We start from the raw sequence: 16331 nt of genomic DNA, 5'->3' as shown, positions 1-16331 counted from the left end.
GTTTCCCCAACAATCCTACACAGTGAATACTAGTATCCTCGTTTGCAATTGGGTCACTGAGGGTACAGAAATGGGAAATGATTTGCCTAAGGTCATACAGATGGCAAGTGATAGAAACAGCATTCTAACCCAGATGTATACTGTTTACAGAGCTGATATGTTTACAGAGTCGATATTTTACTCGTCGATGACTTCCGGAGTGCAGAAGAAAGCACTCTGGACAGGAAGCCAGAGGACCTAGGTTGACATGTGCCACTAAATAGCTGTGTGTAACCTCAGGAAGGCACCTCACTCTCTATCCAGGTTTCGTCAACGGTAACGTGGGGGCCTGGAGTACACGGCACTTACAGTTCCTTCTATCTCACATTAACTTTTATCCCACTTGAAGACACAACTTTGACAACTGATGCACAAAGCAGTGTCTTGGGGAAATGCAGTCTTTCAACAAACTCTCATAACTTTATATGTGACTGCCACCTGGTCACACAACACATCCGGGAAAGTGTCCCTCTATCAGGTAGGAACTAGATCCACTCCACTCTGGTCATCACACCGTGTGGAACATGAGATCTCTGCCGGCAGGACTGGAAAGCTCAGTGTGTCTTGGCTGCCTCCGAGGGCCCCTTCAGGAACATCAGGTTCTGCCGTACTAGACGCCAGATCATTTCCCTCCAAAAAGGACATTTAAACTCTGGAGGACGTGTTCAAGCGCATAGGTGTTTGGCACTGGCACACTTGAAACTGCTGCTCGGTAGCTGTGTGGGCTTAGGCAAATTGCCAAACCTCCCTGTCACAGTGACCCTATTTACAGAAGATAGTAACGCCTTGTGTGGTCATTTTGAGGATTCAACGAAACAGTGTGTTTCGTGCATAGCTCAGTCTCAACAAATTATAGCTTAAAAAAGATCAACCTAAAAACCAGCCCTGCATTAGCTATGAACTAGCCAAATGGCATAAGGTGTGTTGTTTTGCTTTCTCAAACTTAATAGGTCCAAATCCTACACTTGTTCCCTCAAAACCCTTGTTGTATTCTTCACCAGCCACCTGGTGGCTCAAGTCAGAAACCTAGAAGCAGTCCAAGAGCCTTCCATCTTATTTCCACCCCTAGTACACACTCAGACACACCTACACAGTCACCACGTCATGCCGACCCAATCCCACCAACACCTCCCGGATGCGGCCCTTCCCACCCGCCACCTCCCCACTGTCCTCCTTCAGGCCTCACTGCATCTCTCCGTCACTATTGCTCCTCACGTGTCTCCTTGCCTCCAGTCTTGCTTCTCTATACGCCTTCTCCAGGGTGACCATCTTCTGATGCAAACTGGTCATCTTCCATGCTGAAACCTTGAGAGCCTCCCACGAGCTTCTGGATTAGGTGTAAACTCATTAGTTTAGTCTATAGATGAACCCTTTGTGATGAGCCTTTGTGCCTGGTTTTATCTCCTCCCCTCCCCGGAACAATGTGTTTCACTCAAGTCAATCAGCATGGCCTTTTATGCCTTCATGACCACCAACCTGCTGGAATGCCCTCCTCCCTTCCTCTGGCTAGCCATGCCTCATTCTTCAAAGGTACGCATCAATGTCCCCTTCTTGAGTTGGCCCTGCCCGATCCGTGCCCCCTTCTATTTTCCATGTCCACCCTGTGCTGTCTCTGACCCAGACTACAAGCTCCTTGAGGGTAGCAGCCCCTAGCAGCAGGTGACACACAGCAAGAGCTCAGTAATTGTCAGCTGAGTGGATGATGAGATTGCTACCAGTTGAGTCCAGTGTCCAAATCCTGGCCAATTACTGTGTGGTTCACCCACACACTTATCTTAGCCAGCCCCCTTTGATATCAGCCCCTTTAGGAAGATCAGACACGTGTCAAACTAATATCCATCAACCCCTCAGAGAGCTCATCTGGATCACTGAGCGGGGCGTGAATCATTTCCTTCTTAAGACCACCAGCTTTTTCTGACTAAAGTCAGGCCTGGGAATACTCCAGTGCTACCTCTAATATCCAGAGGGAAGCAATGGCGGGTGATGTAGGCGATCCAAGGTTGAACATCGAAGGGAAACTTGTTAGTCTCTTCCTCATGGACAGAACCTAGGTCCTGTTCATCTCTGTATCCTGCGCTATGCCTTGTAAGATAGTAGGTGCCCAAAATACGTGACATTTATGAATCTTAAAGAAATGTGACATATATGAATATTAAATAGCTTCTGATAGAGCCAGAATGCTAGATCTACTTGAACTTAGACTCTATTACATGTATCTTGAATGATTTCCTTAATCAATCTACAATCTCTTTCATTTATTCATCTCTGTAATCTCAGAGTCTAGCAAAGTGTCTTGCGAATAGTACACACTCAATAAACGTTTGCTGAATTGCACTGAATTGTCAAACCCACCCAGACACTGAGTTGGTGGCAAGACATACTACTGTCCTGCTTTTTCTAGGACACACTCCACTCATTCAAGAGATGCAACCAGAAGAATCCCCTTTTTAATATGAACAGTTTACCACTGACCATTAGTCCTTAGGCAAGAGGACCTGGACAGTGGATCTTGGCATCTACTACCTGTATGTACCAGGTCACGTTGTTCACATGAACACCCGTGTGTGTGAATAACACCCATATGTGTACAGATTAAAACTCACACCCAAATCCGTATTGTCAAGGTGATATTCCAGGTTAACTCTTGGCAGACTTTCTCCAGTTGTGTCACCTTCAGTGCCAGTATCCTTGGATGGAGGCCACCTCGTATATTACAATAAGTACCTCACCAGAAAGTAGGAAACCCTGACCTTTGGCCCTGCCTCTGCCAGTAACTACTTGGAGATTAGCACCTGTAAATCTCTTCCCATGTGTAAATAAAGACAGAGTCTACCTACTGCACAGAGTTGTTACAAGAAGCAAATAAGATCAAGGAAGCAAAGGTGCTTTGAAAACTATGACATGCTTAACATACATGAGGCTTCCCACTGCTCCTGTGTGCTTCTATAAGTAGTCCCTGGCCTGGCTGGCCCTGGCCCTGCTTGGGGACAGTACAAGTGCTCCCCAAGCTTACCTCCCTCATTCCAGAAGCCCTGGGAGCAGTGGGTAGAGGTAGTGGGGGAGCTCAGGGTCATTTTCTGTCTGTGTGAGCCTTCTGCCCTGTAGCCCTTGACGCACTTCCGGATGTGCTTGTGCAGCCATGGTTTGTTTCCATGGAGACAGGAAGCTCTGCTTCTCTTCAAGCCTGAGCTGATGGTTTTCATCAAATCCCATTTCCTCTGAGACAAGTAAAAATGCTACACTGCTTGTATCCACACTTCCTCTTTAAACACACTGAAGCCGACAAATACACCTCACAGCCCTCCTTCTGCCAATGCTCGGGCCCCGGGATGGGTGCCTCTGCCATTTCCACACTTGGTATCCCGTGGGCCATGAGTGCCAGGGTAGGCTGCCCGGCCCCTCTCACCTGGACTCTTCTCATCACTTGCCCCACACAGCGGTGCCTCTTTCCACTGCCTTCTCTCTCTGCTTTAGGAAAGCCTTGGTACATAACATTCAGACTGAGCCTGAGGCTCACTGGGAACATATCCTCTGGAGAGAAAACCTTCAGAGCCCTTTTCCCTGACTTTTGAGTGCAACCCCCAAGCAGACCCTCACTCCAAGGAGGAAATCCACATGCTCTCCAGAACCCTCTGAGTGCCAGGCCAGGCGGAAGAGAGCGCCCAGGCCCCTCCCACCCCTGTGCACAGAATGAGCAGCTGCAGAACCCTCTGCAGACACCAGTGAAACCCCTCCCCATACGTGTTGCACATCAGACCGTGACAAAGAAACTGGGACTGAAATACTTCAGTCCCAGCCTGGAAGGCCCCTATTGTTAACACTCCTTTAAATGTCAGAATTCATTCACACCAGCTGTTGCCAGCTGCTGATGTCACTTCCTAGCTTCTCCAGAAGTGCTAAGGAGGCATATGCCATCGCAAGTTCTGTTTCATCTCCCAACCTGAGGAGGCCATCTCCCAGTCAAAGAGGAGCTGATGGCCTCACGACTGGTTCGAACCAAACATCACAGGCGGCTACTCAGATGACAGCCACTCAGACCTAACCCTGGTGGAGAAAACGAGCATCAGCATTATCAAAGGGTATAAGAGCTACTGGCTCCTCCATGCCAGACCCTGGGCTAGGCCTCTGCCCATTTCATAGAGAGGAAGCAGGCTCAGAGCAACTTGTCCAAACGTGCAATGCTAATAAGGGGCAGGGTTAGGCTCTCACCCACGACTGTCAGATGCCAAGGAGCACGCTTCTCCCAAGGTGCCATGCTTTCTCATCTGGAGAAGGACGGAGCAGAATTCAAGGGTACAATTTCAAACCAGAGATACCATCAGAGTGGATATGGTCAGACACAAGTAACTACCCCACTTCTAGCTCCGGTAACGTACACCTTGAACCCACGTTGGAGCCTTCTCGGGAATACCGGGGACTTGTTAGCACAGCATCTACTTTCCTCGCTCTTCAAATAGTACGACTCTGACTTGAATTTTCTAAATTGAAACATGGACACACTTAGGAGTAAATGAGTAAAGATAAAGAACATCAGATAAGATTACGCAAACAAAAGATTATCCCCTCAGTCAAAATAGGAGAAGAAAGGAGTCTGTGGCCAGGCCCCTCCCACAGGCAGTCACAAGGAAGAACACTGGAGTTGTAGGTACAGGCTATGTGGAGAGAATTCTCTAGCGCAGTGCTTGGGACTGAAGGGTGTCAATAAATGCTCAGTGAATGAGTCAATATGTAAGAAATCCCATACTGCCTTTCGACTCTCTCAAGATACACGCTATTAAAAAGTCCTTCGCACTGTCTCCTGTTTTTCCTTCACAACCATTTCATAAGTCACCACATAGGTGAATGGCTGTGGTTGTTTCCTCCTTAATCCTACTGAATCTGGCCTCTCCCAAAGCCAGTCCTTTCCCACAGGTGCTAGATGAATGGTCTTATCTATTCCACCTGTCCTACACTATTTAAATTTTTTTTCCAATTATAGTTCGCATACATCACAATACTATATTAGTTGCAGGTGTACCACACAGTGATTAGACATTTATAAATACATACAAACTGATCGTGCCAAGTCTAGTACCCACCTGGCACCATATAGAGACAAAATTATCGACTACGTTTGACCTACACTTTTTTGTTTATGCAATTTTTTACTTTGAAATTTAATTTCTAGTTTTCTTAAAGTAATGCATGTTAAGTTTTAAATTCAAATATTTTTAAAAAGACTTATAATGAAAAAAATAGCAGCTCACTGCCTCACCCGTTCCCCATCTCTGAATCTCACTCCCCAGAGGCAACCACTTATAATTCTTTTACCTGTTTCTTCTGGTATTCATTTCCAATTTTCTAAATATTATACTTATACAACTGCTACTTCTTTATCTTTCAATTTTAGAGATTGCTTAAGGACTTTCTTATTGTGGAACCTAAGATTTTAGTCTCTGACATTCCCTTTCCCTCCCCACACGTATCCTCCCCCATCCTCTCAAGGCAATTATAGCACGATAAGGGGCATCTCAAAATCCAGTGTTAACACTGTACATTTGGTTGACAGCTGAGCTACACAGAGGACTTACTATACTTATATTCCTTTAGTGGTAACACTTTTGTATTTTGTAGAATTGCTTAGATCAGGGTGTGTATGTGTATACAAATACATACATTTATATATTCATACATAGTTTATATATATATATGTATCTAATTCAAATTATGATGCATCTATATATAAACACACATATATTCATATATATGGTTTTCACAAAACCATTAAACCCTTCTCTTATGAATACATATAAGGGAATATATTAATTTCATTTTTTTCTTAAAGATATCATTAGAGCTCTCTGTTATCCTACTCAAATTTGAACGTGCTGCTCTCTAGGCTGTCATCCCAGACTTCCCTCATCATCTTTCTGGGAATCCCCTTTGCCTCTCTCCTCTATTACATCCTTTGTTTCATGAGAACCATATCCTTCTCTTTCTTCAATTACTTCCTTATTTTTAGTGATTCACATTATCCAGTATCTTCTACAGAAAGAGTGTCTGAAAATATTTCTACCCCATCCTCACGCAAGCTATTTTAGCAAGGTACAGAATTCTTCCTGGACAATTTTTTTTCCTTCAGAAAATTTTAGGGACTTCTCTACTGGTTTCTAACTTTCATTGTCTTTGAGAAGCCCAAAGCCATCCTAATTCCTAATTCTTGTAGGTAAAAAAGATTTTAGGATATTCTCAACCACCAGAAGATTTTAGAATATTCTAAACCTCCCGACCAACAGAAAATTTTAGAATATTCTCTTTACCCAGATGCTCTGAAATTTCACGATGATTTATCTTAGAGCAGTCTCTTTTCATTAGTTGTGCTGAGCGCTCAGTGGGCATTTTCATTATTTATTAATTAAATTCATTTGTTCCCTTTCATCTCCATATCCACCTCTAATCTCCCTGCCACACAAACGACCATTACAATATATTCAATGTTTACTTTTATTTGAATGCTTCTTTATGAATTGTATTATATGTGCATGTCTTCTAATTTACGTAAATAGTAGTATGTCACACGGTTTTCTTCTTGTTTTTACTAAATTCTATGTTTTTAAGATACTCCCTGTTGCCATGTATACCTGGTATTTGTTGCTCCTAAGTCCTAAATAGTATGTCAAGGTATGCATCCAACAGTTTTCCTACCTACTCTCCCAGGTATGGATATCCAGGTTTATGCCAAAAAACAATGCTCGAAGGAATATCCTTGTACATGTCTCAACCCATCTTTTAATCTGGAAATGTGAGTTTACTGATGCTGGGAATGTTTTAAGTATTTTTCTTTGCTAATTTCTTCCTTTCCATTTCCCTGCTCTCTTTGTGAAACCCCTATTAATTGAATGTTGGACATATTCTCTGATTTTCTCACTTTTGTCCTACTTTTTAGGTGGTTTCGTTCAATTTTATATTCCAATTATTTACTATCTTTTTATTTTTATTACATCTTTTCATTAATTCGTTTTGCATTAACATAAATTTTATAATAATCATTTTACACCCATTTCCAACAACTCTTCTTAACTGCTAAATGTTTTTTTAATAAGCAATCTGTTACTTTGTGAATAAAATTACTTCTTTTCTATCTCTGCTGATATCAATTACGTGTTTTAAAAGTTATCTTCTGCTCCCTGCATTGTTCCTATTCCCTCAAGTTCCTTTTTTCTATTTATTATTTTGTTTTTGTCTTTTGTGGTGGACATTTTCTTCAAATGATGATGACCTCAAGCTGTGTGTTCATATTTAAGAGAGAGGCACAAAAGGCTTATGGGAAACTCTGTGTACGTAGTTAAAATGTCCTCCTCCCCCCAAAAAAGGTATCCTAATTCCTGGAATACCCTAATTCCTGGAACCTGTAAATGTTACCTTATTTGGAAAAAAAGGCCTTTGCAGACGTAATTAAGTTAAAAATCTTGAGATGAAGAGGTCAACCTGGATTATCCAGGTAACCTTAAATCTAATGACAAGTGTTCTCCTAAGAAAGAGGTAGTGGGGGATTCTAGACAGAAAAGAAGGAGGCAATGTGATCACGGAGGCAGAGATTGGAGTGACACAGCCACAAGCCAAGGACTGCCTGGAGCTGCCAGAGGCTAAAATGGAAGAAAACAAATTCTCCCCTACAGCCCTTGGAGGGAGTATAGCCCTGCTCAATTTTGGACCTCTAGCCTCCAGAACTGTGAGAAACAATCTCTCTCACAGTTTTAAGCCAGGGTTTGTGGTAATTTGTTGCAGCACCCATAGGAAGGAACCTAATATCTTGAGTCTCACTGAAGGTGATAGGTGGGAACCATTTCTCTGGTCACCCTCAAATATCAGTATACACAGATCTTTTCTCTTAAGATGGATCATTTCCCCACAGATGCTATGAGGTCCTGTCAGATGGCTACCGTTTGAGAATCATGCAGTAGAGGTGGAGTACTGAAACTGTTTGTGGATTTTCATGGAACCCTGTTCTTACCACAACATATCAACCCTACTCTCAGAAGCACCTGATGTTACCATTCCCAGCTTCTCTGATTGAACCCCTAGAGAGAGTAAGACTTCTAACTTTGGCTGGGGTAGAGGCTGGGTGTGGCAGATACCTGTAAGGACTGTCTAAGGGACTGGGGAGAGGGCTTCGAAGTGTTCCTTACAAGGACTTTTGACCAATTATCTTGTTTTTAGCATCACCCAGTCCCCAACTCTCAGACATACCTGGTGCCTCTAGTCCCTGAGCCTTTCTAGGGCTCTTTCGGGCAATCGTTTTGCTTTTCTGTGGGCATTCCTTACCCTAGGCAAGTAAACCTCAGCTCTCCCATCACTAGATCAGGTACCAGTTACTCTCTAGCTTCAAAAATTCTGTTGACCTCTCTCATCTGTTGCCACTTCCTCTTTTGTCCTTTTTGTCACTGTGCCCTTCTTAAAATTTATTTCCTGTTAGTAGTTACAAGAGATGTCCAACTTGGTTCAATCTGCCATGTATAAACAGTAGTATCACCTTATAAATTTTTCACTTGAAGAACTTATGCTACTCAGAAAAGGAATTTAGTACACTTTTGCTTAGAAAAAATGTAAGACTCTCTAAAACCTATCCCTGTTTTATCCCTCCTGTTCTATACCTTTAATTTCCCAAAGTGAAATGTCCACGCTGATTAAGCTTGGTTGCAGTACAATCGCTTCACGCTCCATGACAAGTCCCACTTCTTCCTCTTTGGTGATGGTGTAACACTCCCCTTCCTGGGAATGTTTACTCCCACATTTCCTATTTTATCTTATTACATACGCAACAGCAGCACCAGCTCAAACTGGTCCTATCCTGTTTCTAACCAGACCTGGAAGCAAAGTTTAAGCCTTGGTTACACCACTTAAGAATAACACTTGTGAACCCTTAAGTTCTCCCGCCACAGAAGTAAAGGACGGGGACGTGAAGGGATCCTGAACACGGGACCCCTTCAGAAGGGAAGGGTCCGCTGTCCAGGAAGATCCAATGCTGACACCCTTTAAATTGTATCCTGAACCCTGGATCAGGGAGACAGATTCAAGCCTTGCCTCCTGTCGCCTTGTGGGTCGACCTCACAATAAAGAGCCTTTTTCTTTTCTCGAAAGCTGGTGCCATAGTACTGGCTTCTAAGTGCATCAGGCAGTGAGCCCCTGCTCGGGAACACACATTTTATTTTTATTCGTGTTTCCCACGCGAAATCCCAATCCTTCATGGAACCATCTCTGATAACTTCAGACGACAGAGACTTGTACTTTCCCCCAAACAAGTTATGTGTGTCTTATATTAGTCAGTAAAAGAACTCCTACTCCCTGGTTCTAGTGTGTGTGCTGCCCTCTCCTCCAACAGTGAGCTTCTGAAAGGCAGGAACCGGGCCTACTATTCCACGTGCTCCTTGAAATGCTTAGCATGGCTCTGGACTTTGACTACTTGCTGACTGATATACACTCATCCAAGCCCCAAGCTGCAAATAGGGGCTCTGATGTCCAATACATGATAGAGTCGGAATCTTTTGAGGTTAAAAACCTGTATCTTATTCAACTGTATGTCCCTAACAACCAGCAGAGTTTGACACAAAAGGTCTATGACTGTTGAGTGACCAAATGAAAGAACGGATGGATACATGCACTCTCAGTAGATACTGTGCTCAACGTTGTACCCGATCTAAGGAGTTTTTAATTCCCAAGAATAATACAGATGAGCAGAACGACGCTTCACTACTACTTTCCCAGCATCTAGGACAGCACTCGGCATGTCGTGGCTGCTCAGGAAAGGTTTTCTAGTGAATCTTCAATGGGTGAAGCTGCCGTGAGTCAGGGGCATCAGTTCCCAGTTGAAAAGAGGGGAAGAGGAAGAGCGGCGAGGGGCTTACCCGGAAAGCACGCCCAGGACCAGGTTGAGAACAAAGAAGGAGCCGATGATGATGAGCGGGATGAAGTACAGCCAGTTCCACGTGGCTCCTAAGGCATCGTTGGTCTGAAAGAAAGAAAAACGGCTCCTTAATACTTCAGCAAAACCATCTGCCAGGTGACGGCCTCCATTCCTGCAGCTTCACACACGATAATGTAATAAGCACAGTACAATACAGTTAAAAACATTGCCTTGGCTCCGCTCCCACCCTGCTGGGACTATGGGTTAGCTCGTGTCGTACATGGTGAAGGACATCCATTGCATCAGCCTCACGGAACACCCTAAGCTGGAAATAGCAAACACCCTCACTTAACAGATGAGAGAACTGAACCCCGAGGAGTCAAATATTTTTCCAAGACCATGCAAAACCCACTGGTTTTACTCTTTGGGTGATGGCAGTTCTAAGCGTTGACACTCCACATTGGAGAAATTCTCAAAAAGACAGAAGGGAAGTTCCGTCCATCATTCTATTCCACAGATGCTGGCAAAGGCCTAGACAGGGTTGCTTGGGAGACATTAGCATCACCCACATCTGGCTCAGTCCTTGACCTGACCTCTGGCTCTCTGGGCTCTGGCTGGCTTTCTTCCATCATAGTCACATCGTATAGCGTTGGTCCAGGCCTGGCCCCCACAAGGCTCTGGACAGAACAAGGACTAAATCTAGACTTGAAGAATGACCCCTTGCTCTCTCTCTAATGCTAACACACAGCAACCTGAAAAGTGCACAAGTGGATATATTACAGATTCTTATACCACACGTTAGATATAAGGTCCTTGAATGGTGGGGGTTGAGGGAGAATTATACCATACGTGTGACTCTTGGCAGGATGTCTTATCAGGACCTTGAAATGCAAGTATGGAAGCTTTTGAAAAGTCCTAACATCTGAGCCTCTCAACTAAGCTTCATCTTGACTGTCCCTCCCCATAACATTAACCCCAAATCTTTCCAAATAGTCTCCTTGAATTGCACGTTACATATGCAGGGCTTTGAAATCTTCCCCCTTCCCTCACCACATCCAAACTGGAATACTCGATTGAAATTCAATTTCTGTCTACGCGTTTTTCTTTATTTGCTTGTCTTGATCCTGTGTTGTTTTCAGTTTTATATCCCACATGTAAGTGACTTGTACACCTGAAACCTATGTAACTAAGTCACCCCAATAAACTGTAATTTAAAAAAAAAAAAGAAAGAAATCAATTTCTGGAAAGATATCATCCCCAATTCACTGGAGAAACAAGACCATCAAAGTCAAGTGCTATATCCAAAAAGTCACATCTAAATTAGTAAAATGAAGAACTGAAATGAGAATTTCTTTGGCGAAGTGTGTCCTGTCCCTGAGATTTCCCTCCTCTCCATCTCACTACCGAATTTTGCAAATATATTTTGATTCATTGCCCTCATGCTTCCTGTGGATTTCTATGACATTCTATCTTTTTCCCCCCAATTACCTCACTTCTTTCTGCTTCCCATTCAAACAGGTTAGTCCATAGATTATATCACTGCACAGCAGTTTCTTTCCCATGAAAAAGAGCTTTTCAGGCAACCTCTTTCAGCAAATGTGTGTCTTTTGTCTTGCCCTATACTGTTCAGAGAGATATGGTTGCTAATAAAGCAGAATAAAAATTGAAAACAAACACCTTCTGCACTGGATGGGACAAAGGCAGGGACCTGCCAATCTCACTGTGTAAGATCTAACTCTTTGGGTCAACCACACTGGTCCGTTCAATGCAAGCAAGGAAGATGTGGACCAGACCTTCACAGAAAACGGCCCCATTCAAATATGCAGAAGAACTAGATGCCAAGGGATGCAAGGGGTTTTAATGGACATAGAAAATGCTTTTTCTGAGAGAGTTGAGACCTGGGTCGTCCCAGGAGCTGAAGGATGGACTGACTGACTGATCCTTGGATAGCCAGCTCTGCCTTTATTCATGATGACAAATGCAACATTTTGTGAAGACTTGTTAGCTCAGCTCTTTCACCAGTGGTGGTCCAGATCCACAAGTTTCATTCACTCTATGGCTTAGCCAGTCCCCCTCGGCTCCACCAGTGTGCTTTGTCAGCAAGGACTGGGTCTGCTCCCAGCACCCAGGTCAGGGCTCAGATACCAATAAACATTAGCGTCTGCAGTGGCAACGATGAAATTGTGACCTTTCAGGTGTCCTTGGGTCAAGGACTGACTGAGCTACAGTTTGAGGAGGATTAAAGCAGTTTCAGTTGGGGGCCTATTTGTCGGAGACGCTATAAAGCGCATTCCCCAAATTGTGTTCTTATTGCGAGAGAACTGTAAGAGGTTCCTGTGTGCTGTGGAAAGTGGGCTTCTGTTACCAAAGAAACTCGAGAAACACAGCAAACTATACTACCCCCTCGCCCATGAGACGACCCAGGATAAAGGGACATTGATTTTGTTTATTCTATCATTTTATACATTTCCTTGACTATGAAACCCCTTTCACAAAGAAAATGCAGTCACCGATCGGGAAATATAGCCTGTGAAATGCAGGGATGAAAGGATTCCTCTCACTGGCCCAGAGTCTGGAATGTACTTTCCAATTCTTCTATAAACTACCAACGATGAACAGTGTCTTTTTACTCAGTATTTTGGGAGACCGGTTTGCATTTGCATTTAACCTACCTACATTAAAGCTAACCCTTACCTGCTCATTTCTGTACCTGGCACCCAACAAAGGGTTTGGCACAAATAGCTGCTCAATTAATCAATAAACAACCACAACTGGAATAAGATGATTCTTATGTTTCAAACATAACCCCCCCAAATCATTGTTATTCTCCTCGCAATATATGAAGCTCTATCCGAATTGCTTAAAAAATAAATGTCACCCACTGCAGCATTAGGGCCTGCTGGATGAACAAACGAGGAAGAAGGGAAGAGAAAGAGAAAAAGAAAATCTAGGAGGACCCAGCACAGGTGGCACTGTGCCCTAGGGGGCTGGCAAAGATGACTGACAGCTTAAAAGTTTCTTCCGGAGAAAGCAGCGTGACAGCTCCCAAGATTATTCACACACCTTTTAATAGACTTGCCGCACCCTCTCTACACCTTTCTCCTCCTCAGGTTTCCTCTCAGTTCCTCCCCTCCCATCCTTCCTCCCCAGGGGGCCTCACCCTCACCTCACGTGCCTGTCAATGGATCAATGGCTCCTGCAGCAGGAGCAGGCCACCAGGCCTCAGCGGGAAGTGGGCAAACAGAAGACTCCCCAGTTCCCTCCTCCGACAGGGCAAGGCTCTTTCTGATGCTAATTACAGCTTCCATCTCCTCCTGATTCATCACTATTAAAACCTTAAAATTGTCCAGTGTAGGAGAGACAATAAACTGTCTCCTGATATTAACAAAGAAGAAAGCGATCCGCCAACTCCCAAGGCAGCAAATGCCCTGGAACCACGACGTAAGGTGAGAATCCGGAACACCGAGCAAAAAGTGTCCGGTTCAACCTGAGTTGCAACTGTGTTCTCTCTCGGGGCGTGTGCATGTGTCTGTTACAGCAGGAGGTGAGAGAGAGGAGGGCTGCCTCTGTGAGAGGAATTTCTCCCTCTCCCTCTTGCTCCACCAACCCCCCTCTGCTTCTGTGACTCTGACCAGGCACTTTATTTTCCCTAGCCACTCTCCCTTCAGAACCAGGGGACAGCCATGCTAAGGTCCCTGAGCAACACCCTGGGGAAGGAGACGCACAGCGTTCCAAGCGTGTTCCACTGGATTCTGGTCCCAGGAGGGTCCCGCTGTGACATCTTTCCTGCCCAGACCTCCACTACGGAGCAGCTAAGTGTAAACCAGACCCCTCCCTGCAGAGAAGGCTACACAGGGTGCCAGCCTCTTCCTTCCACACCATGCACTGAACACCTACCCTGTGCCCGGCGTTACAGAAGAGTGCACTTCTCTGGGGGCAATGCCCTCTGAATCTCCGGTGCTGCTCTCCTCCCACACAGTGCAGCCCAGCCCCTAGACCGGCAGGCAGGCTGCTCTCCATCTTTCTCACCTGCTGGTTCCCTGAGTGACACACAAGTGCACACAATGGGGTGATGACAGACAGAGAAAGCAGTCGGGGGTGGCAGCCCACCTGCACAGGCGTGCTTAGCGGCTACCAGTCCTGATACAGTGGGAAGGTGTTTCTTCGGGAACCTGCCTGATGGGAGGTGAGTGCACCCACTCCCTGCGTAAACAGGCACGCATGGCAATTATCACATTAACCTCGGGGGGTTGGGGGGGCTGGTGGAAGGTGGGGGTGTAGGATTGAAGAGAAAGATAGGGATGGAGATAGCAAGAAAGAGTCCCATGGTTCTCCTGGCCTGAGGCTGTATAGGTAGGGCTAGGGCCCATCTTTGGAAAGCGGTCTCTAGGAAGGTCCCACAGGGCTCCATGACAAGCACGCAGAAGGGCCTCTAGTATGTACCTGCCTTTCAGAGCAGCTCTGACCGGGAGGCTGAACAACACATGACAGCATAGCGAGGCTGCGCTACTTGGGACTAGAACTAGGATACTGACTCCAAGGTACTTTCCGGAGGGAAAAAAAGGATTTCTGGACCACACCTGCTTCCAAGGCCGGAGGCAGCGCCTGCTGGCAAGCCCTGGGCTGCCTTAGAGCAGGGTGTCTCAGCCAGGGCACCAGGGGCATCACGGGCTGCATAATTCTTCGTTGTGGGGGTCTGTCCTGTGGGGGACATCAGCAGAATCCCTGGCTTCTACCCACTAGATGCCAGCGGCAACACCCCTGCCCCCTGTGTGACAACCAAAAGTGTCTCCAGAATTGTCTGATATCTTGGGGCGGCGGGGCGGGGGCAAAAACCGCTTCTAGCTGAGGACCGCTGGCCTCACGGCTCAATCTCAAAGAGAGATCTTTGGAATTACCAACCCATCTCAGGTCCAGGGATGGTTGGAGCAGCTACCCTCGACTGCTGAAACGGCCAGGCCGTCCAGCTCAGCAGAACCATTTATGCAAGGCCTCTGCTGACCCAGGGAAAGAACACCCAGAGAAGGCAAGAGTGGAGAAGGAAAGGGACAGCAGTGGAAGACCGATTCAACTGCCTAACACCTTCCCCAAGGGCAACACGCCTGGGCATCTGGCACTTAACCACCCGGCTTGCTTCCCCGTAGCCCCCACTGCATTCCAGCACCAAGTATGATGGCTCCTGCCCCGCTCCAAGGGACCTGGAGTCCACGCCTCAGAGCTGCAGCCACAGGACGTTTGACAAATCTGAGAACCACAGAATGACTGTGTGGCAGATCCTTTCTAGGCGCTGGGGATAAATACGGAGCAAAACAGCCTCAGGTTGTGGCCCTTGTGACACAGGATAATGGAAGACCTACATTAAATAAACAGGCACACAGATATGTGTACAGCTAAACTGCGGTGAGTGTGCTGATGGGCAGGGGTGTCTGACCATGTCCAGGTGGTCAGGAAAGGATCTGCTGAAGCTTTCAGAGAAAAGAACCCCATAAGTCTCTAAGACGTGACCTTGACTGAGACAGCAGAGGCCAGAAAGGCAGCGAAAAGGTTCATGTGGAGGTGAAACAGAGAGGAGGAAAAGACTAAGTTTACGAAGTGCCAAGAGGTGGGGACACAGAAGAAGAAAAAGGAGGGTGGGAAACTCCTCTGGGAACCCCTACCACTCTGCAACAGCAGCCCCCAGACCCCAGTGTGGATGTTATACTGAAACATATGCCCCGTGCTGCCCTCATGACCCTTCCTCATGAGGGAGAGGTACCAACTCTCCCTCCTCAAATAGCATTATCCTGACTTCCAGAACCATCAGTAAGTAGGCCCAACTCGGAAATCTCCTTGCATACACTGGGCCATCCATGTTCCCTCTTTGCTCAGGACTCATATTTGCTCAGGAAGTCATATTCAGAATAGCTCTTTCCCACCTGCCAGCCCCCCTGCCTGTCTAGCTGTCCCCAGCCGGGATGCAGCAGATTCTGGGCTGCCCCCACTCAGGTCCCCTTCATCGGCAGGTACACCCATCCCCTAGCAGCTATGTGGGTTAGCGAAGGCCTCACACGTGTATCTTTCTCAGAAGTCTGCCCCTGGCTCACCTGTGAGTTTATGCCTGCCCATGGGTTGGGGGTGACCTATCCCCAGTAACTAACAGGTGCAGGGACATCAATGGACCAGCTCCTTTGCCTCGGGGTGGGACAACCTGTGATACAATCCACACTCTGAAGCTGCTGGTGAGCTCAGACTAAGCCTAAGACTTGTGAAATTACATTTTTGTCCTGTATTTTCCCTGGACCTATCCTGCTTCCTTCAGATCCTTCCAAGTTTCTCCTGGGAACAGTCCCTCAATAAATCATTGCCGCAAATATCTGTGCCCCCAACTCAATGTATAGGAAATCTAACTTAAAGCATTGTGTCTCTTTCT

At 45.9% G+C, this 16331-nt stretch overlaps 1 protein-coding gene across 6 annotated transcripts in view; it reads right to left on the bottom strand.

Annotated features, from left to right (window-relative positions):
- Positions 1-16331, bottom strand: part of CACNA1E (calcium voltage-gated channel subunit alpha1 E) — a 455081-nt gene that overhangs the window by 128315 nt on the left and 310435 nt on the right. For all 6 annotated transcript variants that reach the window (XM_088801607.1, XM_088801608.1, XM_088801612.1 and 3 more), the window contains one exon: positions 9924-10027. In XM_088801607.1, coding sequence (XP_088657733.1) covers positions 9924-10027 — 104 coding nt within the window. The remainder of the gene's footprint in view (positions 1-9923; positions 10028-16331) is intronic.

Source organism: Rhinolophus sinicus, chromosome 11, assembly GCF_057876585.1.
Source record: "Rhinolophus sinicus isolate RSI-liver-muscle chromosome 11, RSI-T2T, whole genome shotgun sequence".
Taxonomy (NCBI): domain Eukaryota; kingdom Metazoa; phylum Chordata; class Mammalia; order Chiroptera; family Rhinolophidae; genus Rhinolophus; species Rhinolophus sinicus.
The sequence above is the reverse complement of the archived record's forward strand: the minus strand, read 5'-3'. Positions and strand labels throughout refer to the sequence as shown.